At 38.5% G+C, this 27,029-nt stretch overlaps 2 protein-coding genes and 1 long non-coding RNA gene across 7 annotated transcripts in view; 2 read left to right on the top strand and 1 right to left on the bottom strand.

Annotated features, from left to right (window-relative positions):
- LOC121962649 (diacylglycerol kinase zeta) overlaps nt 1-3,752 on the top strand; it is a 113,548-nt gene extending 109,796 nt beyond the window's left edge. For all 5 annotated transcript variants that reach the window (XM_088074427.1, XM_088074426.1, XM_088074424.1 and 2 more), the window contains one exon: nt 1,337-3,752. In XM_088074427.1, the coding sequence (XP_087930553.1) occupies nt 1,337-1,453 (117 nt within the window). In that variant the 3' untranslated portion in view covers nt 1,454-3,752. The remainder of the gene's footprint in view (nt 1-1,336) is intronic.
- LOC121962652 (uncharacterized) lies at nt 22-22,641 on the bottom strand. Its single transcript, XR_006107151.2, has 4 exons — nt 22,539-22,641; nt 10,111-10,243; nt 6,469-6,573; nt 22-158 (listed from the first exon to the last, which is right to left on the bottom strand). It is a non-coding gene; the product is annotated as an uncharacterized LOC121962652 (long non-coding RNA).
- mdka (midkine a) lies at nt 7,580-26,817 on the top strand. Its single transcript, XM_042512882.2, has 5 exons — nt 7,580-7,715; nt 22,582-22,661; nt 23,616-23,783; nt 25,118-25,279; nt 25,866-26,817. Exons 1-5 carry the CDS (start codon nt 7,642-7,644, stop codon nt 25,892-25,894), a joined length of 513 nt encoding a protein of 170 aa, XP_042368816.1. The 5' UTR covers nt 7,580-7,641; the 3' UTR covers nt 25,895-26,817.
- Nucleotides 26,818-27,029: the final 212 nt, after the last annotated feature.

The raw sequence follows: 27,029 nt of genomic DNA, 5'->3' as shown, positions 1-27,029 counted from the left end.
ATATTCTGTTTTCTGGTTAGGTCTACCGCTGTGAACGTCTCTTGGTGTGTATTGTGTGTGTCGTCTCAAACATGCATCTTCTTTCATTTTTCTTCAGTTTTCCACAAAGGTTTCAACAGTGTAGAAAAAGCTCCTCGCCGGCTGGACTCAGCAATGACCTAGATACAGAGAGAGGAAGAGAGAGGGAGGGGCAGAGAGAGGGGGAAGAATGGAGGGAGAGAGATGGTGAGAGAGCGCAATGGATGGAAAAAGAGACGACTGACTTGAAAACACAAGACTATGATTTTGACATTGCGATAAAGTACTGTTTTATCTCTACATATCTCTGCACTCAGCACTCAGGGTCTCTCTCTCTCTCTCTCTCTCTCTCTCTCTCTCGTTTTTTCCACTCACTCTCTTACTGGGAATGTTTCCAAATCTGGTAGAACCCCAAAGACAAATGTGCACGCACACACACACACACACACACACACTCTGGACTCAACTAATTAGGGTCTGTTCAAAACTCTGGAAGTGAATCAGCACATAAGCCCCTCCCCCCTAAACAGCCACTTAGAATATGCGTATGTATGTATTTACTGTATATTTGTGTATATGTTTGTGTTTGTGTGTGTGTGTGTGTGTGTGCATGCATGCATGTGCGTGTGTGTTTCTCTCAAGGACACATGTTATTTATTTCATTTCAAATTCAGTATTTTCTCGTTATCTCATTGCTTTCGCTTGCAGACAATAACGCCATAACAACAGCACTTTACAGTTATGGAGAAATGTGAAATGGAAAACTCGGCTGGCTGTAAACTCACTATCACACACACACTGTTGACACGGCCACTGAGTCCTAATGAAACACCACAATCTCTACAGTGCAGAGGAGGGGAGAGGCCGGTCATTAGAGCAAGTGGGAATAAGACTCCAACTGAAGCCTGCTTTGTTTTTAACAAGAGTCCAAAGCCCAGTGTTCATCACAGCTCGCTGTTAAACCGTGTTAGCAGAGTCACCAGTATGTTATTTATTCTGTTTACTGCTGAGTCTTACAGTACCAGAGGTCTCACTGTGTAAGGGTTTGGATTAAACAGCGTGCTTTTTTTGAATTTTTGAGTCTTGTGTATTGTCAATGAACCAGGATGTTAGAGGTTAACTATGTGTCTGTGAAGATGTGCGCAGAGCAGTCTCTGATGTCCCGTTGCTCAATCACAACTCATCCACTTTATTCTCCCATGACTGGATATTAGACAGAAGAAGCTTGGTAGAGGAACAGCTCTTGGTCCAAGTCAGGTCAACACAAAAAACAAACAATTGAAATAAGATAAATAATGTATACTTGTGTCTTTTTCAGGGTGATACTCCAAAGAACAGGGCGGAGAAAGCCAATGACTCTGAACTGGCAGCCTATCTGGAGAACAGGCAGCATTACCAGATGATACAGAGAGAGGACCAGGAAACGGCCGTCTGAGCAGGACGTGGATGATGACCCTGCTGTCTTTTTCCTCATCCTCATGAGTCTGACGGCAGCTCATTGAGGCCTGTATGAAGGGAGGACTGGTACATGCATTCCAGCTTGTGCTTTCAAGGAATGACACGTGTCAGCAGACTGAGGGGAGCTGTGCCAAATCTGATCGCAACATGCATTGATTAAGGCATGAGGAAGAACGGAAATATGATGAGATGTACAAGAAGCCATTCCATTTTATTTTGAGTTGCCCAGTCATAAGACGTTTTAGTGAAGTCAAACAATGGAAAGAGTGTTGGAATGTGCGCAGGTATTTTGTCTCTGGCCTTGAAGAGTGATTTTGGGGAGTCAATTTGGAACGGACTTGTTCTTCAAAACTCCTTCATATCAAACAAATTCAAAGGACTCAAACTAAAATCATCTGCCATAAATTAGCGATAAACCAATGTTTATTTCTATGTTGTTGTTTTTTATCAGAGTCTATAGATTTGATTATATCATGGGTGAAAAAGAAATCAGGAAATGTAGTTTCTTACATTGACCCATGGAGCAAAAATCTACATTATCTAATTGTTAGGATGTTAGGTTAGGCTTGGGTGGTATGGATGTTTTTTTATACCTGAAATTTGACCACAGTAAACGGTATATATGATGGTATAAGTGTGCATATTCTCACACCTATTTTTCTTATCTAACAGAAAAATACACCATCTGAATTTAAGTTCCACCAGTAGCTCTGATGGTGTGTGCTGTGCACTACTTACAATATTTATGACTCTATAGAAAAAGAACCCTTCATGATTTCTATATATCCTGATAAACTCTGATGCCACCCAAGCCTATGATAAGTTTTTGTTTGGTGAGATTATAAAAAATATTTTGTGCTTGTTGTGACGACATTTTGGCGTTGGATGAATATAAACAAGCAAATTTTGACATAGCGGTTAAAGAAAGTAATAGAAAGGTGAGATTCATCCTGGACGATGAATATCCACAGCTAATTTCATCCAATCAGACCCTTTGTTTTTTGGAATATGGGTATCAGATCGCTTTGCAATCTAGTAGTTTTCAAGAGATCTTGTTTGGACCAAAGAGCTGGACTGAATGACCAATCACGCAACTGGCAGGTACCATCCTAGTAATATCCCTGTTTGCTTTTTGGAAAGTGATTATTTTGCTGAATATAAACGCCATCATCAGTTATGTTGTTAACGTGCTTTGGTTGGTCGTACCTCACCCATGAGACTTTATCAATATACTGTATCTACTGTATTTCGTTGACTTATATCAACACATTCTAGAGATAATTATTATTTATATGTTGGGAAATAATCGAAGTGATGTTTTTTATGGTGCCTGTGCTGAACGATCGGATGTCAGATGACTTCACATTCCTGGCAGGGGGTGGGAAGGTTGGACTGGGAGTCAGATCAGATCAAATGTACATTAGTTGAAAAAAAAAAAAAAACAAAGAAAATTGTGTGCTTATATTTCATTCAGACGGCTTTTGTAAAGATCAAATATGATTATTTACAGTTTCTTGTGCCAATATTGAATCTTGTTTACATGTAGATATAGGCTGAATCATGCTGACGTTGCGCGAACAGCAACAATTACTTTCGGGTAGACAAACTGGCAATCGATTTCAATTGCAGAGGTAATTGAAATCGGTAAATTGTTCATTTCTGTTGTCATTTTCAGCTGTGACTGATCATGCAGAGAATACAGTGGTCCAGCTTATCTGAAATTTCTACTGGGCTTATTTTAATGTACTGTGTTGCTTTGTTAGCATCTTCAGTTCCCCAAATCTTGCAACACGTGGGCTAAGTAATCTACTACTGTCGATTCTGCTGCAGCAAAAGGTGTTTTAGCCACATGATAAATCAATATAATATAAATTAGAACATTTTATCCACTTTGCAGAACACTGGAGTTGCTTATCGACAGCCGCTCTGACTGATTAAAGTGTAAAGTAAAGAAAATTTCTTTTTGTCTATGGCCTTCAGAAATAGCTGTCTGACGTTAAGGAAAATATTCTCGATATAGCTTACTCTTTAAATTCTATATTTTTTGCCGGCCTTTTCTTAGGTGACCATTTGATTTATGTATTTAGCTGAATGGTTTTCTACCTGAAAGTTATTGTCAATTAACACTGTGATTCGGTCTATAGTACAAGTCATTGACTCTTGATTCTTTAATCTGAACTGTGTTGAGCACCAACACTGAGGAGCATTTCAATTTCTGGGGTCACTTTTTGAGACTGCAGCAAAGTCAAAAATTAAACTTAAACCATCCTTTCAAACTCTGTCTTCTTTAAGTCCTTTTAAGCTTTGGAGAAGGACAGGTTTTTAGCCCCTTCAGAACCCAATTATTTTAGAAAACACCCAAAAATATGTATTGATGGACTCCAAATGCACTAATGAATAAGTTGAAAAAAGTCACAGTAAAGCATGTCGTCCAAAACTTGATAAAAATGTCATACTATAGCATGTGGTCCAAAATATCGATTAAAAAAATCCTCAAGGTATAGTATATTGTCCAAAAATTGATAAAATACATCAACCCTCTCTCTGTGGATTGCAATAATGCGATAATAATTGCGATGTTTCAGCACTCTGGACAGCTCATTTTCCCTCACTCACACCTGCATGGAACGAACAGAGCTGTCCGTGGTCCTGAAACGACTGCTACGCTATGTCACATTTATCTCAGCCAATTATTTTGTTATTTCTGCTCTTTCAGCTTTATTTCAGAAATATAGAAAAAAAAAAAAAAAAAGAAAGAAAGAAAGAAATATTTGGAAAATTTCAAGAAATTAGTAGATTTAAAAAAATATTCTTAAAAATTGTCCAGAAAACTAATAATTTTCGTAATTGTATATTTAAAATGATTGCTCATTGCCCTTTTTTCCCATGTTTTTGAATTTTTAATTTTTTTTGTTGCCGAAAAAACCCCCCCAAAAAAACAGATATTTAAAAAGACTTCCACATTTTGACAGAAACATTTTGTCTGAAAAGGCAAAATTCTTACTGATGCCTAGAATTAAATTATTATTTTATGATGGAGGATTAGTGCTATTTAAAGAAAAAAAATCTTAGAATATAGTGACAAATTAAATAAAAGAAGTCTAAATATTCCAAAAGAAAAACAACTATTATTGTCTTATGTTGATATTATTCAACTCGTACTTTTATCCTACAAACAATGCATAAAAAATCAGTGATTTAATTTCTCATAAAATTATGATTTTTATCTTTTTTTTTTTTCTCTCATAAATCTAAAAAACACGCGCAAAACACTAGAGGGCATATTTAATATGAAAAATAGCGTTCCAGTTTTGCTTTATTATTTAAGAGAAAAGTTTACTTTCATTTCAAAACTGCTTTAAAGATCTCCTTGGAAAAAAATTACACCACTACAAATGACCAGACGTACTAAGTTACGGTGAAAATGGGACGGTAGAAAAAACAGTCACGGTACATGCTGTTCCAACAGAGAGAGAAATGAATGTAATGTGTGATGACCCTGTACTAACCAATGCTGACTACTTTCTATAGCGTGAAGTGTAATGTACCACAAACCTTCCAGGAAGCTATGAGTCAGAGATTTGTACTATTTCTATGAAGGAGGAATGGATTCCCTCAGGGGAAATAATACATTTACATTGGCCGCACTGACAGAAGCTGCGGGAGCAGGTGGGTCGATGCACTCAAAGACAACTCTGAAGTGACTTAAACATACAAAGCCAGGGGCCAAAAGCATCAACAATGTGTGCAAAGAACCTGGTACGCCTTTTCTCAAAACATAAACTGGTGTTTATAAAGCAGTAATGTGTACCGAGAACGTGCACACCTCGGGCACTCTCCGGAGCGCGGTTTTAGCCGTGTTAGCTGCAGGTGATAAGAGACGGGAAATGAGGTTGTTTTGCAGCCAATGGTGCATTTATGGAGTTCATTTTAAATTATTAATGTGTGATTCATATTTATTTACATTCATCTCCCTGTTTGTGATTGTTTCAGCACTAAAAATGTAAAATTTTTACAATCATTAATCCCTCTGATGTTCAATAATCACAATGATTATTAAATTTTTTCCAGGACGACGGTTTGCAGAAATGTGATGAATCAGAGATACGGACGCTACGAATATCCAAAGCAGTACAAAATGACTTTGGCATCAACGTGTTGATCCTGAAATTCTCACGCGGCGCCGCTCTGTTGAGACTTAACGCGTCCGCCTTTGACGTTTTTAGGTATCCTTCCGTGTCAGCCATCTACCATCACGATGGTTGGGGATTTGTCACGAATAGTTACAATCCCCAACCATGGCACATGGTATGATGTAGAGAAAAAAAGAAGCGAATTCTGGACTCCGGCGTGAAACACACAAAGTTATTTTAAGTCCTGGTAAATATATCCTCAGCGAACAGTTACAACACTGATCAAGTGCCAGAACAAATTTACAAATGGCATATGAATGCATTGATATAGTTCTTTAATTCATCCCACAGCAGACCGACTAAGTAACCTCACAATTTCACAGCATGTTGAAAAATGTAGATGATGTTTTTGGACTTTTAAAATATTTGGTGATTTTTTTTTTTTTTAAATACATTTTTTTTTGTGATTTTCTGTTTTTAAATTTTTGGGTGATTTAAATTAAATTAATTAATTAAATTGTTTCTAAATTTGTTCCTCTAAAAATTCTTTTTTTTTCCTTTTAATTTATTTTTCTGATTTTTAAAGAAAAAATGCTTTCCAAACTCAACAAAAAAAACAACCAAACAAAAAAAAACCCCAGAACAAAACAAACAATATACAGCCACCCCCCTCCTCTGATAAATAAAGAACAGTCCCTTATTATCATTTTGAAGAAAAAAGAAAAAGCCACATAATACCAAGTACACCTACTGTTCTTACGAAAAAAAAAGTCTCAATCCACAGCTGGAAACTTGCACTTCAAAATAAAAGCTCTGTGCTGCAAATTCAAAGCAAAATAAAGTGTGTTTTCTCACAAACCTGACACGGTTGCACTTTTGGACTGCAACCCATCCATCGGGAACCACTGCTTTAAGGCATTTTGAATTCGGATTGAATCCTGATTGTAACTTCACCACAATGAACCTGATGAAACAGAGATTTTACATCAGCAGATGTTACAATAAACAAGGAAAGAACACTTTTTTGGGACATTTTTCACTGTGATAAGAAATATGCAGAGCAAAAGAGAATATTCATACTGTGACAGGGAGATTTTAAAAGTAGATTCCTTTTGCAGAAATGAGCGACGGACAGCATTCACAGAAGCAACGCGGCCCGCTTTCTGTGAGAGCTCATTCCTTTAAAATCTCTATTCATTTTCCCATTGACAAGTACAAGCTAATTTCTTATGAATAATAAAAGCCTTATTTCGGAGGTTATTTTGCTGTCTTTGATCAGCGCTATGACACACTGCCAAGTGCTCTTACGCTCATTTTTACAAAAGCTTACTCACACTATATGAACTGCTGTGCGGCGAGCAACACCTACAGCAACAACTTGTCGCGGAGCCACGTTTATATATATAGTAATGCTGAAAAATTGATGGTTCAAGGGTTATTGTGAAAAAAAAGTTTATTTGGAGTAATATGTGTTCTAAGCGATGTTAGTTAAAGAATCTCTCTGGCTCTTGGCTTTTTTTAAATACCATCAAAGCTTCTCTTATAGTTTTTTCCAGATTTTCTCTGCTGTTATTCTTGCCTCGATGTAGATCAGCTCCACAATATGGCTGCGAGATGAAAGCAGAGACGTGAGTCGATTCAGTCGCATCCGATAAGAAAAGCGATCAAAGACGCAACAAAAAAAAGAAAAAGCTGCCGCGAGATTCTTCTGGAGTTTTATAGGCGCCGCTTTTCTGTCTCGTGCACTGATGCGGATCTATGTGATCAACCAAATACAAAAGTAAAGTGGAGAAATGTGTTTGGTCGAGCACTTTTGCGTGACCCGGTTGACCCGGCGGCCTGCAGAGGGTTGTGCGTGCATCCTGCCAGCACATGTGTGCAGGCAGATGAGTCAGGGGCTTGTTGGTTGGATGGTTAATGTGTGTGTGTGTGTGTGTGTGTGTGTGTGTGTTTGAGGGCGTGGGGTGAACGGGGCTAATGCAACCAGAATGAACTGGTTTGGGAGACAAAAGCAGGGGGCTCGGGGAGGTGCATGAATGAGAGTTATAGGAGGCGACAGAGACAGAACTTTCCCCCTGAGTCGATCTGCAACAGCCTGGCAAACAAGTAAGTGTGCTCTCATCTTTTACAGAAATGCTCTGAACTTTCAAAACTGACAAAAAACTGTATCAATAATTCATTTTTTTGTGTGTGTGTAGTTGATTGTTTTAACAAAGAGTCAAGTTTTGCTAAAAACCTCGACAGCTGACATATGTGAAGTGTGTTTCTGAGAAAATGTGTCTAAAAATCTTGTTTTATGTCTTTGTGTATTCAAAATTACCCTTTGAAACCTGAGCAACTTTTTTTTTTTAAAGATTGGGGGATATAATGAGCAACTTAGAAATCAGTAAAAAAAACAACAAAGAGAAAATTGCACAAAAAAGCTTCTTTTAATATACTTATATTATTTTTATCTCTCCTTGTTTAAAAAAAAAAAAAAAAATTTAGGCCATTTTCTTGACATCTTTTCCCTATTTTTTTCACAGTTTGCCTTCTTTCCTTCAAGTTTTGAAAAAGAAACCAATCTTTTTGTTTTTCAGGTTTCAAAGGTTTTAATGCTTGCAAAAGGCATCTGAACGCAACACAAAAAACTGATGACATCAAGTGTTAAAGGGTTAAAACGAATGTTTAAAACAACCACGTCATATTTACTGTCAATGTTATTCCACTATGTGCCCTGAAATGTATTTTATAACATTTTTAATTAGTTTATTTAAACTGAATAAAGTATTCCAAATACTTTGGATTACTTTTGGAATACTTCTATATCATGGTGTTTTGCACATTTTTCACATTCTTGTCCCAGCTGTGCAGCTGAGACATCCTAATTATATTTAAAATAATAATCCAACAGTGTCTAAAAACAGGATATTTCATAATAATAATAATAATAATAATAATTCATCTATCACTTCTGATCATTCATTTATACTTTTTCAATTTTTATACCATATTACCAGACTTTCCAGTCTTTCTATGTGACTTTATTTATTATAAATTATGAGTTAGCGAAAAAGTTGCAATATTATAAAAAATCTATTTATTTATTTTTACTTCTTTTTTACTATTTTACTTTTTTATTCTGAAGTTTTACAGATACATAATTGGATATGAAATGGATACATGTTGTACTGTACTTGTCTTATGTCTTGCTCTTGCACGTTGGCAATAGCAGCAGTAGAACATCTAAAAACACTCAAAATTATTAATTTTTTGAAAAAAAATCTCACCTCAAACCTTAAAATTATATATAAAAAAGGAAAACAACATCCCCTTTACATCAAAATTATATAAAAAATAAATAAATCAAAATTAGAAAACTGTAAAATCCCCCAAAAAAACCCAAAGAAATGAAAAAAAGTAAAAAAAATAAATAAAAAAATAAATTGCCAAAATATTTGGCAATGAATTAACCATGAATCAACTGATTATTTTAATTAACTCATTCTTGCAGCAGTACTTGTATTTTTATACAAAGTTGTTTTATTTATGAAAATTAAAGAAGAAAATTCCTAAATATTTCCTTTTTTAATGCATAAATAAGTAACTGAGGCTGTGAGATTATTATAGTGAAGTAAAAAGTACAATATTTTCCTCTGAAATGCAATAAAAAAATTAAATAGCACTAAAAGACTAAATGTACTTAGTTACATTTGGCCACTGCACATCAGCCCCTGTTTACTGTAAATCAAACTCTGCACTGTACATTCGTCCTCGGCTACTTCCCTCTCCCATTTGTTTGCTGCTTATCATCTGCCCGCTGGGTTTTTATTAGTCTTTATGTAATTGTCCCATTTCCTGTGCCAGATCGCAGCACTTTCCCCACATCTCGACTCTAAAATGCTGCAACTAAAGCTCTTCTGCACACACTTCATATGGTGCGTGTGTGTGTGAGCACGGAAATGTGTGTGTGCAGAAGTTAAGCCACTGTGGCACATTTTAAGGGTTCGATTGAAACGTCGTAGTTGTAAATGCATGGTTTTTTTTTTGCTTCCTGCTGATACAAGTAGCTTTGTTGTGTTGGGGGGGTTCGCAGTGCGTGAACGTGCGAGTGTGTGAGGATGAAAGAGAGGGGAGACGGAGAGGTGGAACGCGCCGGGCAGATGGGAGCAGTGTTGAGAAAATTATATATTATTAGCTTTGATTTTTGCTGACAAACTGGGCAACGGGACAGGCTGGTAAGCGGCAACCAAAAGGCGATTAGAGAGAAAGACAGATGCAGCTCAATAAAATTTAATTGTGCAAAGCGTCATTGCCCCCAAAGTGAACATTTATAACCCTGACAGCTATGAATTACATTCAAGTGCACTGCCGTAAATTCTCAGATAGTGGCCTCTCACCTCAGAGCGAATCAGGTCTTTAGATAAAATATGTTTTAACAACAACAGTGTACTTTTTGTTTTTTGTGTTGTTAGAAGTTTGATTTTCTATATATAAAAATTGGAAACTTTTATATATTTACCTGTTATCTTGATGACTTCAACATATGTCCATTTCCACCGATCCTGGTCCTGGTGCAAGAATGCCCCCCATACACCTCTATTTGTGGATTGTGCACAGGTCCTCTGCTGCAGTTTTACTTGCCCCCGGGTTTTCTGTGCAAGAATATTAAAAAGAAAGTTAATGACAACATAAGTTCATAATGTGTACCAGGTAAACAAGATATCAGTGGAAATAATGCATGCATTACATATTCCATTATATTTAATATCCAGTATAATATCCATTTATACTTAAGTATAAACTAGGACAGTGTATCTCCATACAGAGGTTTGTATCATATTCTATAAATTAGATGTTACGCTCATAATTTGCATAAAGTTGCAGAGGTTAGGTTGAGAAAAAGAAACATGTTTGGGCATCTTTAGGTTGTTAATACAGATGTTTCACATTAAAACTCTTCCAGAGTATCAAAGGGTGTAATCCTTCCTTTCCCGGTAGGTTTTAATGTGAAACATCTGTAGGAATCGCTGACTCATGGCTAACTTGTGGCTGAGTGCATAACTGTCTGATAACCACACAGCTACATCAGCATTCTGCTACGTTACTGAACTTTTTGTGGGGCTTTGAGTCTTATGTGTTTAGCACGTTTTCGGGAAGCTGATTGGCATGTGCAGGAAGTATTGCAACTTGTTAACCAAATTGACAGCGCTTTTCATGCGTTTTGTATTCATGAGATTTGGCCATATGTCGACTGAGTCATTAGTATATTTTTTTATGTATAAAGCCATTCTGGGCAAGTGTCCACGTTAATTCTGCCAATGTATTTCCTCAGTATTTAAGTAAATATTGAATAAATGTTGACAGAGCAACTGGTGCCAGTAGAAACGCCAGACCTAGGTCATTCAGAGCCACAAGGATGCTTCCCTAGGATTGTATTTCAACCATGATCGGTGCGAACCTGTGAGACAAGAAAGTACAGTAGCTCAGAGGAAGAAGCCAGTAACAGCTAGTAACATGTATTAGAGAGAGAGAGAAGGCGAAGGGAGCTCAGTGTATCATGTCAAACTAGGCTGGTCCAAGGCAAGCCAGAGCCAGCCCTAACTATAAGCTTTACTGAGGAGGGAAGTCTTAAGTCTACTCCTAAATGTGGAGACATGAATGTTTGTAAATAGAGAGAGAGAAGGAAAGAAAAGCTCAGAGTATCATTGGAAATTCCCTGTCTGACTAAGCCTACGTAAACCTGACTAGGGGCTGGTCCAAGGCAAGCCCAAGCAAGCCCTAACTATAAGCTTTACTGAAGAGATAAGTCTTGAGCCCACTCTTAAATGTGGAGACATGAAAGTCTGCAAACAGAGAGAGAGAGAGGAGAGAAAAGCTGATTTGACACGTGCCTTTTGATGGAGGTGTATTTCAGCCTTATTTCACATTGCTACCACAGTCTAAAACTCAATGTATGCCGTTGTGTACAGCACATAAGTCAGAAGACGCTTCAGGATGCAGAAACACAAATAAATTATGAGTAAAACCGCCGCTGAAGTCAAGTGTACTGATTAAAACTGATGTGTTTTTGCGCCAAAGTTATAAGACAGAAGACTGACAAACAAGTCCGTTTAGAGAGGCTGTCAGTTACGGGTGCCACGGAGATGTGTATGTTTACTGTCTCTCTACCCATCTGTCTCGATTCCTTCCTCTGTCTCTCTGGTCCGTCTGGCCCTCTGTTGTAGTTAGTAGGTCATACGGGGACCGATAAAAAGTCATTTCCGCTTGGCTGCTTTCAAAATCCCTAATTACAGAGTCAACAGCAACACACACACACACACACACACACACAAGCTCTCAAGCCCTTATCTCAACCTCCCTCACTTCTAATAATTTGGTCAGAATCCAGACTCCAAACTTGGGTGGCTGGGGAGAAAAATTTGTCTTTTTCACAGAACACTTGGCTTTTCAGATTAAAAAGTGAACATGCCACAGAAATTTATATTGTCAGCCTTTTATCATGAGCTGTGTGTGTGTGTGTGTGTGTGTGTGCGCGTGAAAGTGTGACTGTGTTTTGCTTCACTGACCAACTACGACTCTTGGTCCTGTCAGATAACAACACTATGTCCGCTGAATGCCAGCTCTGCAGAAATTAAAATGAAAGGTTATTTGTTGTAATCCTAGGTCTGCACTGCATAGTAACGCGAAACGATGCCAGTCCCACCTCTCCGCTCTCCTGAAGAGTCAAGTTCAGGCGGTCATGCCACAGTAGCCATGGAAACCATTGAGCACCAGACAAACTACTAAACGTGCATTCGGATTGAACACAAAGTGAATCTTCACAAATCTGAACAAATTTGACCACTTTAGTGACCGTTTCACTAGAACGGCAATGCTAGACAACAATTTGAGTCCATATTTTCTTCCTGTAAGCTGACACCATTCACATACACTGCAAAGCATTGCAATGGGAAACATTATTTGCAATATCAATAGATGGTATAACTCTTTGATCACCAACACATGTATTAAATAGCTATGCTTAACAAGGCGGGTTGGCCACTAATCGGAAGATTGGTTCAATTCCTGGCTCCTCAAGTCCGCATGTAGAAGTATCCACATGGCAAGATACTGAAACCCAAACTGCTCCCAATGGCTGTTCCATTGGTGCGTGAATGTGTGTGTGTTAACACTGAGTAGCAGGTGGCACCTTGTTTGGTAACCTTGGCCATCAGCAATCCATGAATGGGTGAACTCTAACGTTAAAGTGCTTTAAGTGGTCCGAAAGACTAGAAAGGCGCTATACAAGTGCAGTCCATTCAACATTTGTGACATTTCATCTGGATTACTGCATTATTGAGATTTATTCCACCAGAAACGGGGCAAAAAGCCGCCACAGGCACTTGCCTGATGTTCGATTTTCTAGTATTTATAGTCATACGTGCCTTTATATAGTACATATACATATAGTTGTAGTATAGTATTGTAATTTCAACAACTTTCTAGCTTGTGGGGCTTCTTGTCCTAGGCAAAAAAGATTTTCAGTTTTATGCTACTACAACATAATTGGCTATTTTTACAGTCAATTGACTTTGCTCTTAAGGGAATATCCTTCTCCAATAAGTAAATGGAGAATCGATCAAGTTTTGAGAAACATCACTTTCTGACAATACTTGCTGCCTGCAGGTTCATCCAACCCTTTAATGTAGTCACATTCTTCTATTTTTAATTCACACAGTATATGGATTTGCCACTTCCTGCCCTCTATCTGAATTGCCACAATAGTCATGTAATTGCAAACAATCTATACAAAGGGACCCATTTAGAAAGGTGTTTCTAATATTTGGTCCACCTCCATTAACATAGATAGAAAAAGAGCTGAATAGGCCAAACTAAAAATATTCTCACAATGGTAGAGCTCAGAGTTATTACACTGGTGTACCTAATGAACAGTTACAGGCCAGTCTGCATCTTTATCTGTCTGCTCCTGTTACCAAACTCAACCAAACTGCAGCAGAGTCTGGACAAACTCAGCAGGAATGATATCCACAGGTTAACAAGCACTGAATACTAAATCTGGTACTATATTTTTATGGGCTGCAGTTTGGCTTGTACGGAAAGTGTTGAAGGCATCAAGTGTGTATAGGAGCTGGTATCAGTCGAATTGAGTCAAGTTGAGCACATGGGTTTGTGGTTTAGGCAGTGAGAGCATACAGCTGAGGCAGGCCCAGAGGGGAAAACATGATTCAGTCAGTCACCACCCACATTGCTTTAAGCTAAACTTCCTAACCCTTGTCACAAAGCAAGTGAGTTTGGTAACACAAGGAAGCCGAGTAGGCGGTAAAGCCGAGGGCTTCTGTCACGTTGGGCTTTAGACTGTGAGCACATGGCTATTTTTCGGAGGCATTATGTATCAACCTTGCAATCAATACAGAAGAATTGTGCACCAGTGCTCAGGCCATATCGCGTTTAAAAGCTATTGCTCACTGTAATTATATTTCCAGTCTTTCATTTACTTTGTGATACAGGATGACAATGCAGGTTGGCCTTGACTTGATCAGGGACAGCGTCTCAATGTAATGCACAGTAAAATGCATGCAGAACTTTTCAAAATAAACTCAATGTGGGTACAACACTTTTGTTGCCTAGCTAGGTGTAGGCAACAAAAGAACATGGTTAGGTTTAGGCAATAAACAAACCTGGGTAGGTTTTGCCAAAAAAAGGTCAAGATTCGGTGCTTTAGGCAACAAAAGGATAAAGTTCGGTTGCTGCAACAAAAGGACAAGGTTTGGTTTGGGCAACAAAAGAAGGGGGTTAGGGTAAGGCAACAAAAGAAGGGGGTTAGGGTAAGGCAACAAAAGAAGGGGGTTAGGGTAAGGCAACAAAAGAAGGGGGTTCAGTTTAGGTAACAAAAGAATGCAGTTTGATTTCGGTAACAAAAATACAAGGTTAAGCATAGGCGACAAAAGTGCGTGACTATAGCTAGATTTAGGCAACAAAAAATAGGGTTAGGTATAGATGACAAAACACCTAAACCTTTAGGTATTCGTCCAATGGGCTTTGTCCATTGGACGAAGTGCTATAGTATTTGAGGAGTTGGGAGTGAGACGAGGTTGTTCTTCGACTGTGATAGAGAGCAGCAATCTCAATAAGCAGAGAGGTTGCAACGGAAATGTGCTTATTGTGTGTATAATTTAACTGACAACCAAATGACAGAGCAAAAAAATATGAAACAGCCACAGGTTATATCCTAATTTAATCTCAGTCATGGGGGAAGACTCCACGTCTGTCGTAATAAACCACAGTCAGGGAAGAAGAAGGAAAGCATTTCTTCCTTTCGTCTCTCTGACACACTCATTCCACTGGAAATAACTTCTCATACATCCTGACCCCGAAGAAATCCTTTCTTTGTCTACTTTCATGTTCATGAGAAAGTCAGGATGTGATTTCAGGACTGTTTTTTTTTTACTGTTTTTGTGTCTTGTGGCAGATGGACCTCTAGGCACTGACAAAGATAATCAGAGCAGAGAGAAGAAAGTCACTCGGGGGAGTTTAGAGTTTTTCTGTCTGTTGACCAGGATTTTGCTTTCTGATAGCGTCGACGCATTCGCACAGCGACTACAGTGGCAGAAATATCACGTCTTTAAAATCAATCCATCCTTGCATCTTTGGATTATATGCAAAATGACCGAGATCAAAGACCCATTCGAATCTAAAGTGTTTCTCAGAAGCATTAAATATTCATTTCTGAATAAGCAAAGTTTTATTTAGGTCTTTAAGTATTTATTAAGAGTTTAACACTCAAAAACTTAGCATCCTCATCAGAACAGAGTGGGTTTGGTTTGATAACTGGATATAAACTAAACCAACTGATACACAGGGGCGGATTCTGAGACAATGGGGCCCCTGGGCACAGGCGTGCAAAAGACCCCACCACCTCTTCTAAACAGGAGCGTGACACACTGATTTTATAGTTGTTTAACCTCTTTATGTAGGTTGTTTTGTGTCTTTTTGTAGTCACTTCTCTTTCTCTGTAATAATTTTGGGTCTCCTTGTTGTTACTTTCCATCTTTTTTAGTAATTTTTGTCTCATGGTAATTTTGAGCCTCTTTGTGATCACTTTTTGTCTCTTTTTAATCATTTTAAGTCTCTTTGTAATCAGTTGTGTCTCTTTGTGGCCAACAGTGTCTATTTGTAGTCATTTTGAGTCTGTTTGTAGTTGTTTCACATTGCTTTGTAGTTGCTTTTTGACTCTTTGTAGTCATTTTGTGACTCTTTATGGTGGCTTTCTGTCTCTTTGAAGTCATTTTGAGTCTCTTTATAGTAATTTTGAGTCTTTTTGTAGTATTTTTGTGACTCTGCAGTCATTTTAAGTCTCCTTTTTGAGTCTCTTTGTAATCAACTGTGTCTTTGTAGTCATCTTGAGATTCTTTGTATTTGCTTTGTATCTCTTTGTAATCATTTTGAGTCTTTTTGTAAGTACTTTACATGTGTTTGTGGTCACTTTGAGGACGAGTATGTGAAATGTGATCTCATATTAAGTAGAAATACGCATTAGAGCACATAAAATCTAAAAAGGACATATGACCTACTGTCTAATTGGTTCCTCCACTCTTAGCTACTGTTGTATTGCACAAACATACTTACACTGGCGCACATAATCAAGCCCTGTGGTGTGATCCCAGTGTGTTTTTCGGTCACTGGCTTCACTCAGACTGAGATTTTGTATCATGGATAAAGAGCTTGCGATAGGGTTCTCTCTCTCTTTCTGTTTGCTGCTTCCTGTTTCTCTTGGCCTCTGTCTCTTCTCACTCGCTACGTTATGTGCAGACAGGCTGGCCTGGCATCCTGATAACATGAACTTGATATTCTGTTTCGCTCTGTTTATACAGACTCTCTGGCACCCCAAACACTGAGAGCAAGAGGGTCCGTGTATGGAAGGAGGATGGGTTAAATAAAACTAGACTTTCACCAAGGGAACCATCCCTTGGAAACCAAAAGTCAACGTTGTTTTAAAGTAACGCTATGCAATCTACGTTGTCATTTACTGACGTAGTTCACATAGAATTTGTGTCACGTCAGGTTATTTACCAAATGATCTTCTTCTAAACCTAACCAAGTGGTTCTGTCGCCTAAACCTAACCCAATCTTCACTCCTATCTGTGCATTGGTCACATCATTGCAGCCTTTTCCAAATACCTGGATTATACACAAATTTCTGACTCATGATTACACGGGATTTGTAGGAAATTTTGTGAATTACTTTTCGTAGGAAAACGTATGAACAGTGGCAGAGTTTAAAGCCAAACCATGACCTTTTTAATCCTAACCATTTAATTGCATAAACCTAACTACAGTTTTTTGTTACCTAAAGTTAACCATGTTCTTTTGTTACCCAAATCTAAACACAAAATCACATTTTTTGTTGCTTTAACCTACTTTCGATTCTTTTACATCAAGCCAAAGCGAGTTTACAGCTTTATAGGTCAGAAATGAGTTTTCTCTCATTATCTGGTTGTTTCTACAAGGTGAAGGCTTCTGAGCCAGGAAGACAGTTGCTTTCAAGCTCTGTCACACACTCACAAACAAATGTCAAGCCCAAATGAAAAGAGGCCACAGCTCCACTATGATGATACTTATCTACAGACATAGAGCACAGCTCACAATCAGCACTGGCTGTAGTGCTTCAGTCGTGTCTTTCTCAGGATCTTTTTTCCATTCTCTCGTCTCATTTTGGGTGCTTTTGACGCCAATTTGTCTTACAAATGATCTCAAAATTAGGTCATTTCAATCTCTGAGATTTGACGTATTGTTTTCGACATTTAAACATGTCAGAGTGCAGGCATAAACACAAAAAAAATCAACCTGCGATATAACTGAATAATCACGATGCACTGGTGTGCTTCGTCAGCAAACGCTGCAGAAAGCCGAGCTAACTATGAGCCACAAGGGACACTGTTATAAAGGGCCCCCCCAAGAAAAAATACTAATGTATATTTAATGAAAAGTGGTTCGCAGATGAGGATTTTGGGTTTGGAAAAAGTTGATAATTTCACAGCTGAATGCTCCCTTTGTTGGCATTCTCTTCCATGTAAATTTGAGGGGAGGCTGGCACTCGCGTGTCAAACTGACAGTCGGAGAGACAAAGAGCATAATGGCAAAAAAGTTATGTAAAAAAACAACCAGATAATTTCATAGTTATATGAAATATGAAATATATAGTCAAAAATCCAAACTATTCATTGAACGTACACTGAGGAAACAGTCCAATAACAGGGTGAGGGGGGTAACCCCACAACAAAGTCCCCAGTTGGATTGGAACCAGGAATGCTGCAGGGTAGAGTACGGAGCAGCGCTAAAGTGCATTTAATATGCATCTTTTGATTTGCCGTCACTATCACTTTCACTGAAGTGACTTTAACTGTCACAGTACTTTAGTTGTTACTGAAATATTGAAAATATGAAAAGCCAAGCTCTTTCAGCCTGTCTCTCTGTCTGTCACTCACCCTCGCTCACTGGCTCTGTGGCGGCTGAAAGGCACACAGTACATCTTTCCCTCTCTGTTTGTGCTGCACTTAAGACTGCACACAGCGCTCTGCCTGCGGGTCCTGGCATGTCAAATTTTCACAACACAATAGCTGTCTCAATTTTTTATAGAAATCAATAAAATCCCACTTCAGCAAGCTGTTAGCGGCACTGAGATCCCTTATTTGCTCTTTGAGGCATTTTTAATCAGCCATCCGTGTTCATCCGGGGCCCGGTCGCTGGGACAGCAGCCTGGGCAAATTATTCCTTCTCCACAGTAACGTTTCCCAGCTCCTTTTCGGGGAAACCCGAGGCGTTCCCAGGCCAGATGAGATATACAATCCCTATAGCATGTTCTGGGTCTGCCTCAGGGCCCCTTACTGGTTGGAGGTGCCCAGAACACATCAGGATGACTCTTCTGAGGGATTTTGGTGGCTTCCTGCCACAGCGGGTGGAGGTCGGCCAGGAAGACAGGGTCATCGACCTCCCTAAAGAACCTCTTCAGAACGTCCGCCACGTCTTTCGATGAAGTGGTCTCCAGCTCACAGTTTCAAGCATCTTTATGAAACTCCTCTGTCAGGAGTTTGATTCTAGATTTGACGCCACTCTTCCTCTAGGTTCCTTTAAGAGGAGGCATCCTGATCAGATGACAGAACTACCTCAACGGGCACCTTTTGACGCAATGGAGCAGTATCGCTACTCCGAACTTCCTATAACCTTCCAAGGTCCTCACCCTATCTCTTTGCCACCCCTCAAAGGAAACTCATTTCGGCCACTCGTATCCGCAGTCCCATTCTTTCGGTCATTACCCAAAAGCTCTTGACCAGAGGTGAGGGTTGGGACTTAGATGGACTGGTAGATCCAGAGGCTTTGCCTTCTGGCTCAGCTCCCTCTTCACCATGACGGCCCACTGCAACACTGGCCAAACCAACCAAGACCTCGAAATACTTGAACTCCTTTATGCCGCAGTAACTCTCCCCAAACCAAGAAGATGAAATCCACAGTTTTCCAGCAGAGAACCATGGCCCCAGACTTTGAAGTACTGACACTCATCCAAACCACTTCACACTGAAACCGCCCCAGTGCATGCTGGAAGTCACGGTGTGATGACGCCAACAGAACCACATCATCTGCAAAGAGCAACGATGGAATCCTGAGGCCCCAAAACTGGATACTTTTCCCCATGAACATCAAAAACACACAGAATCTTTGTGTAATACTAATTTGTGGAGTTTAACTAAGTACATCTACTCAAGCACTGTACTTTAGTATGAATTTGAGGTCCTTGTACTTTACTTAAGTATTTCATTTTCATGCCATTCATTTTCTTTCTACTTTTACTCCACTACATTTCGGAGGGTAGTATTGCACTTTTTACTTCACTACATTCATCTGAACGCTTGTTACTTTAAAAAATAGGATATTTGCATTAAAACACAACAAGACTTCATGAAATAGGATGTTTTGTACTAAAATTAAATATAAAATGTAAAATTACCAAACATTTTAAACAAGTACAGCTGCAGTGATTAGTTAAATGATCAACCAGTTAGTACATTTTTTTTTAAATAATTATAATTTAAATAATTATTTTTCTTTTTAAGTTTTGGGATGAGTTTTTTTTTTCTATTTTTTATAAATAAAATTTTGGAGGTGTTTTTTTAATTCCTTTTAAATATTTTCAGTGTTTCTTTTATATTGTTTTTATTCTAATAATTGTGATTTTTTGGGGGCCCATTTTTTTTTAATTTAGAGGGGCTTAGGGGCTTTATTATTTATTTTTTAAGTGTAGTAAGTGTAGCAGTTTTTAAATGGATTAGTTGTGTGTTTGCTACCACTAAATAGCAAAAAAAGTGTCCACAAATGTTATGTCCCTGCAGTAGTTAAGAAGCATCCTGTGGGGATGAGGGGACCGTCATTAACCCTTAACCTGCAACAAGACTCTAAGTCGTTCCTCAACACTGATTGGACACAGTTATATTGACTTCTTACCTTCATTCTGAGCCTTAATGGGACTCTCCAAATGCATAACTCCAAAGTAAATTCTCAGCCTCATTTTGTCTCCTAACATCACAGCTGTCTTACCAACATGATCTTAAAACCAATCTCTTAAGCACTGGAAGATACATAAATGAGGCTCGGCTTGACCAGGGTCTTTACGGCCATAAAAATGTTCTCACTCCCCCTGCTGCTACTTCACATGATCCTGGAAAAGCTTGGAAGCGTTTCCTCATGGGATGCTGCTGCGTTGCTTTTCAACCGCAGTCCCTGGACAGGTTATTAGTGCAGCAGTGCATAATTGCAGCCTGGTTGGTGTGTGAAACATCCTCTCCATCATGCTCCACCAGCTCTGCTTGCACTGCTGTGTATGACTTAAAATGAGAGAAGCTAAACCCTAAAAGAAATGTTTTGTCTGAGCTTTTCGTGAGGACGCTGACATTGCACGTCTTGCTTAGTAATGTATATTTGCATCTGGAACGTTCACTGTCTGTTGATCTTAAACGTTCACATTGATGTTACGATTATAACTGGCATTTCAGCACTTTCAGTCATTTTTGTCTTATTGCAGGATTCATTTTTGTCTTTTTTTTGGTTGTTTTGTGTGTTTTGTAGTTGCTTCTGTCTTACTGAGGTCATTTTGCATCCTTCTTAGACATTTTGTGTCCTCCCCTGTGGGTGCTTTATGTGTTTTTTTTGTGGTCATTTTGTACTTACATGTGGTTATTTTAGTTGTTTTGTGTTGCTTTGTTGTCATTTTTTTGATCAGAGCCAAAAGATGTGGCTGAAAGCTTCCACAAGTACGTGGACCTTGTGACCAATGTGTCATGCGTTTTTATATTTCAATAACTTTATAAAAGTACAACTGAATCATGCTAACATACATCAATGAGTTCTAACTCATCAATGTTAGTTTCAAATAAGTTTATTTGTTGATTCACTTTTTGGTAAAAAAGAATATTTAAAACTTTTCCAGTAAAGAGAGGATGATCAGATCGGCTTAGCGCTGAGGCCTTAGGGTGAATCCGTCGATGTCAGATCCTGCTGGCTACTGAGGCAAAGCCAGTGATAGCTAATGATGTCTGTTGGCAAGCTTGAAGCCTTCACTTGAAGATAAAAGAGTTTTGCGGATTGAAAAACATGAATAACATCCATCTTCTGCTGGCCGTTTTTTTATCTCACGTCTAAATGAAGAATCATTTCGATAAGTATCTGGTATGCAGCGGGACTAGAAGCTGAACCCAGAACCCTACAGAAGCGAACTACATATTATAGCAATATATATATGTTTGTTATTGGTAGCTCTCTGCTGGGGAACGTAATCTTTGATGTGATCATTTTTCATGCTGATGTCTTGTTCTGTATTGTATTCGGAGCATAAATGCGTGCCTCAGTAGGGATACAGGTTGCGGATAGCACTAAATATCTGCCCACCTTTCCCAGTAGTAAACACAGAGTGGAACAAAAAAGACTAAATTAATCTAATGAAACACTAAACGACTACAAAGAGACAAAAACGACCAAAAAAACACCTAAATGAAACACTGAATGACTACAGAGAAAAACCAAATGATTACAAAGAGACACTAAATGACTATAAAGAGACACTGAATGAAAACTAAGAGACAAGGAACATTCAAAAAGACGGTAAAGTTAAAGGTAAACCGCAAAGAAACACAAAATGACTACAGAGAGAGACAAAACGATTATAAAAAGACACCAAATGACCCCAAAGAGACAAAGAGCAACCAGAAAATATATTAAATTACCTCAAAGAAATGCAAAAAAACTACAAAAAGAGACAAAAGAACAGAAAATCAGCTCAAAGGGACACAAAACAACAAAAAGACAAAAAAAAGCACCCCAAAACAGCAAGGTGATAAAAAATCACATCGAATAGATGCGTACAAAAAGATGCCAAACCTGTGTCTGTGTGTCTCGCTCTTATGTAGGAAAGGTGGTGGGGCCTTTTTGCAAATCTGTGCCCAGGCCATTGTGTCATTATCAGCCTGTGCTATTCAACCATGTTATTCTAGGAAATAATCATAGCCCATCAAACAATGCTTCATTTCAAAGAACTCTTACAGCAAAAGAATGTTGGCTGCTCAGCTCGAGCTGATGGAGGAAGTTAAAATTTTCTAGAAAATAAAATTTATGATCTAATGTTTATAATAATATAAAAATTGTATCAGTATATTTTTCAGATTTTTTTCTATTATTTATATTTGTATAATATATATTTTTTTTACGTCTACCGACTGTGCTGACTATACAGAAATACAAAAGAACGTCACATTGGTCTCACTGAGAATTTATAAAAGCTGTATTTCTAAAACAACATATGTTCTTGTTGTCTTGTGTTAAATGGTGTAAAGTCCCTTTTTTCAGGTTGTTATGAGCTGCGATGCTACCATTAATGGTTTATCACTTGTAATGTGCGTGTACCTTTTTTAATGTTGATTCTGGCCGCTGCGGTGTATTTGTCCAGGATGAGGGCCGCGCTGCTGCTGCTGCTGTTAGTCACGCTCATCACCGTCCAAACTGTAGCTGGAGGGAAAAACAAGAAAGGTAAAAAACTCTCTTTATCTTTGTCGTTCCTGCTCTTTCTCATCATTTCTATATCTCTGTTTTTAAAATACGCTATGAGTTCCTGCAGTTTAAGTGTATAAAATCTCATATCCACTTCCACAAACGTCAACAGTCAGTATCTCCTGATTTTATTCATTTTTATTTATCTTTTTTATTTTGTTGTATTTTTGCATTCTGAGGATATGATAGGAATACAGGAATCTCAGGAAAGACTAATAAATCTTCAATATCGATGCAAGGACAAGATCAAGGGTGTGGTTGTAGGAGGGTGGGTTTATGTACACACTGACTAAAGCCTATTGAATCCAAAAGCGTGGAGAAAGCAGAACTATCACTATCAATATGCATGTGAATGTTAAAATCCCCTATGCTAATAATTTTGTCTGATTTAAGCACTAAACTTGATATGAGCTCAGAGAATTCAGATAGAAATTCAGAGAATGGGCCGGGGTACACTATAACAAATAGAATTGGCTCTAGAGTTTTCCAGGATGGGTGAGTTATATTGAATTAAACAAATGAACATTTACATTATGGGTGTGTGACTGTGCTAAAAAATTCAGACAGGCGTGTAAGACGGCGACTCTGCACCCTGGTCCCAACTCTGGTTTGTCATGGCTTTGGGCCTCTAATAAACTCGGCCAGATTCCTAGAGAGTAGAGCAGCTCCATCCAAAGCAGGATGGATGCTGTCCCTCCGGATAAGACCAGGTTTACCGCAAAAAGAGTGCCAATTATTAACGAAGCCCACATCATTTGCTGGACAAAAGAAACACTTATTAGAAAGAGATTTTGCACCTAATTGCTTAATTTAGCATTCAGGCATTTCCCAGTTTGCAGCACTCCCCTGCAGACTGGTATGAATTTGTGGATGTTGAAATCATATTGAAACTATGCATGTCTGAAACAGTTCTCGAAATTATTGTGCCCACAGAGAAAAACAAACCCTCCCAGTCCGGGTCAGAATGCACCGACTGGCGCTATGGCAACTGTGTCCCTAGCAACGGGGACTGCGGAGCAGGGTTTAGAGTGGGGTCATGTGACCAGCAGAACAAGAAGATGAAGTGTAGAGTACCTTGCAACTGGAAAAAGGACTTTGGAGGTAACACACACACACACACACACACACACACACACACACACACACACACATACACACACACACACACACTCACAGAATAGTTGTGCTCCATTGGACTGTAGAGTTAGAGATTTGATGGATACAGTGCAGGTGATCTCAAGTCATCTGCAGCTCCAACACCCAATGTGAACTTTTGCTTTATTTTCCAACGCATCAGACAAACTGTTCACACTTGACTAAATGATTCCATCGCATGTCAAAACAGACGTGGAAGAAACAACATCACACCTGTAACACATGATGCAATCCAGCGCAGCAGCCCTGCATAAATACCTCTGTGCAGCTGTAATGATAATTTGTGTTGATATGTTGTCAGCAAAGATTCTGCTCTAATTGATTCAGCAACAAATGCTTATGACATACTTTGTGATATGCCTGGAGCTTGTGCTCTCCCATGTTGTTGCATCATTTGGCAGGTTGGTCTTTCATTTAAAACCCAGTTCAGACCAAAGATTTGCAATGAAATGTGTTAAAACTCGTATCTACTTGCAGCGATCTAAAAACCAAAACGACTAGAAGAGTTGATGTGTTGCCTCCATAGCAGCACTTCCATTCCATATTCTGGCTTTGACAAAATATTTCTTAAAATTTGGCACAACAATCCTTCGGAGCCAACAATGAATGAATGATCAGACTTTCTTAGATTTTGAGGTTTAAAGGTCAAGGTCACAGCGACCTTGCTTTAAAAAATGGTTTAGTCTTGCTGCAAATCTTTGGTCCGAGCGCTTGTGAGAGGAGACCTGCACTTACTGTACATTTATCTTATTAAGTAGGAAAACGTTTCCAAAGGTAGGGACCACATTATGATAGTGAGCTAAAAAAAGCCACGCTTTTCTGTGCATTCTGGGTATGAATAAGTAATCAAGAAAACGCAGAAAGCGTGCAGACGTGTATGTTGTAATTAGATCTGCATGTAACCAAGTGCCAACCAATGTAGTACTTTATAGGTCAGGCTGTGTGCTTTGGAATTAGCTGCTGCATGAATGAGGGAGATCAAGATCGGTGAGATGTAAAGGTAGAAATTTTGTGGTTCTGGTTATGATTATAGCTGTGCACTTCACTCAATGTGGAAAGGTCGGACAAGTTATTTTTAGTACAAGGTGAGTTGTTTGACTAAGAACTAAGCCGAAGCTCAACCTTGAATTCATGTTCTGAATTTGTCTGCTTTTACTGCCGTAAGTACTTCAGGCACCCATTCAACCTACTAATGCCCACTGGACCGTGTCTGTATGTGTGAAAGCTGTGTTGCATGTGTTCAGGTATGTTCTCTTTGTCTCTTTACCTCTCTTTTCCAGCTGACTGTAAGTACCGCTTTGGCAGTTGGGGAGAGTGTGATCCGACCTCTGGCTCACGGACCAGAACAGGGACACTGAAGAAGGCTTTTTTTAATGCTGAGTGTCAACAGACCATTTCCGTCTCCAAACCTTGCACTGGAACAACCAAGACAAAAACCAAAGGTAAGACAGACAAGTTCACCATTTGGTGTTTATCCAGCTCAATGTAGAGGAACCAACTATGGGCAGATTTGTGCAAAATTTGAGCGGTATTTTCGAAATGTCGATAAAACACAATCGAATGGGGCTTTCTTGAATACAATCTAATGTGAATTGTCTTTTTTGCCTTAAATAGGAAATTTTCCAAAATTGAAGTGTTTCCATCAAGTGTATTTTATATAAGCAATTTCAATTTGCACAATTTGAGATGTATATTGCTTTTTAGAAACTATATTTGAGGTTTTCATGTTTCATGTTAGATTTTATACCTGATTGCACATACATGTGGATTTAGCCATCTCTACCATTCCAAACCTTTACATCCCACCACTATCAGGCCAAAAATCCTGCTTGTACATAAGGAAAATTACAATATACTGATATTTTAACTTTGGAGAGCCTTAAGAATCTTTTTTCCTCCTCGCCCATACCTCTCCTGCAGATGATCTGAACTGCCATTTTAGATTCCTTTAATTCCGTATCCTTGTTCAAATACAAATCAGTATTTTGTATATAATAGTATTCGTGACTATGTTTGTGTCTTTTCCAGGCAAGAAGAAAAAAGGCAAGGGCAATTAGAAACAGGCTGTACTCAAGAGTCTCCAGGAACAGACAAGAGTCTTCAGAGCTGAAGAACAAATAGAAATAAAACAAAAATGATCTGAACCAGCTTTCCTCTGACAGTTGCACAGTGCCCCCAACACTTAGAGATTTATAGCCTAATTTCCATACACGCAATTTTGAATCCAGGTTTCCTAAACTATATGTAGCGTATTGTTACTGTATGTGTCCCCAGCAGGTAGGATAGCAAGACATTTTTTTAAGACAAAGAAAGGAGACCTTTAGACACCCATGTTTTCAACAATCATTAAAAAGCCCATTTTTTAAGCAACGGTTCTTCCAAATCAAATCTGGGTAAAAACTCAGCCCTTTAGCAAATACCCTAATTTGTAAACCTTATTTCTAAGAGTGTATATACATTTCTAAACTACCATGTTCCTTAACTTTGAAATATTGTTCAAAAAAAGTTCTTCATCGACCCTTTGACCAATCACTACCAAACCTGTCATAGACTAAATGTATCTACACTGGGCGTGGGAGCTATTTTAACTCCCAGGTTGTCTCAGCTTGTCTATGCTTTGGGTCTGAATCATTTTGTTAGTCTTGGATGTGTCAGTAGCATCCACACACAAACTTGTATACTCTGTGTTTTCTTGTTTCAGCTAATTCTGGGACAACAAACACAACCAAGAATCCATGCTTTTCACTTATTCTAACCACAGTGGCTTGTAGATGAAAGGGCATTTGGAATATTGGCTTTGTACATTTCCTTTCCCTTGTCATACATTTTTTAAACACTTTGAATATTGAAGAAAACACATTTTATGTAAGGCTTTTCCTTGCTCACCATTTCCTCCCACTTTAGATTGACCTTTTTTTCTGGCGTCATTTCTTTTTCCACTTTTCTTTTGTTTATTAAAATTTCCGAACATACTGTAAAACTGTGTCCTTTGTATTATTTCGGACTTCTAAACTCTGTGTCATATGTATCTACTGTATACTCTCTTGTCTTTTCTGAACAGGTTTTTTCCATAATGAACCTCAGGATGTCTTTTCAGTCAGGGCCCAACACTTTGTCTGGGGCCCAGCTGAACATTTGGCCCTAATACCACTAAGATTACAGACTCTATTTAAAGTAGATTAGCATCAAATT

The sequence above is a fragment of the Plectropomus leopardus genome, chromosome 24 (genome assembly GCF_026936395.1).
Source record: "Plectropomus leopardus strain MGB_pleo_1.0 chromosome 24, ASM2693639v1, whole genome shotgun sequence".
NCBI classification, from domain to species: Eukaryota; Metazoa; Chordata; class Actinopteri; order Perciformes; family Serranidae; genus Plectropomus; species Plectropomus leopardus.
Note: the sequence above shows the minus strand (reverse complement) of the source record. Positions and strands in the feature narration are given on the sequence as shown.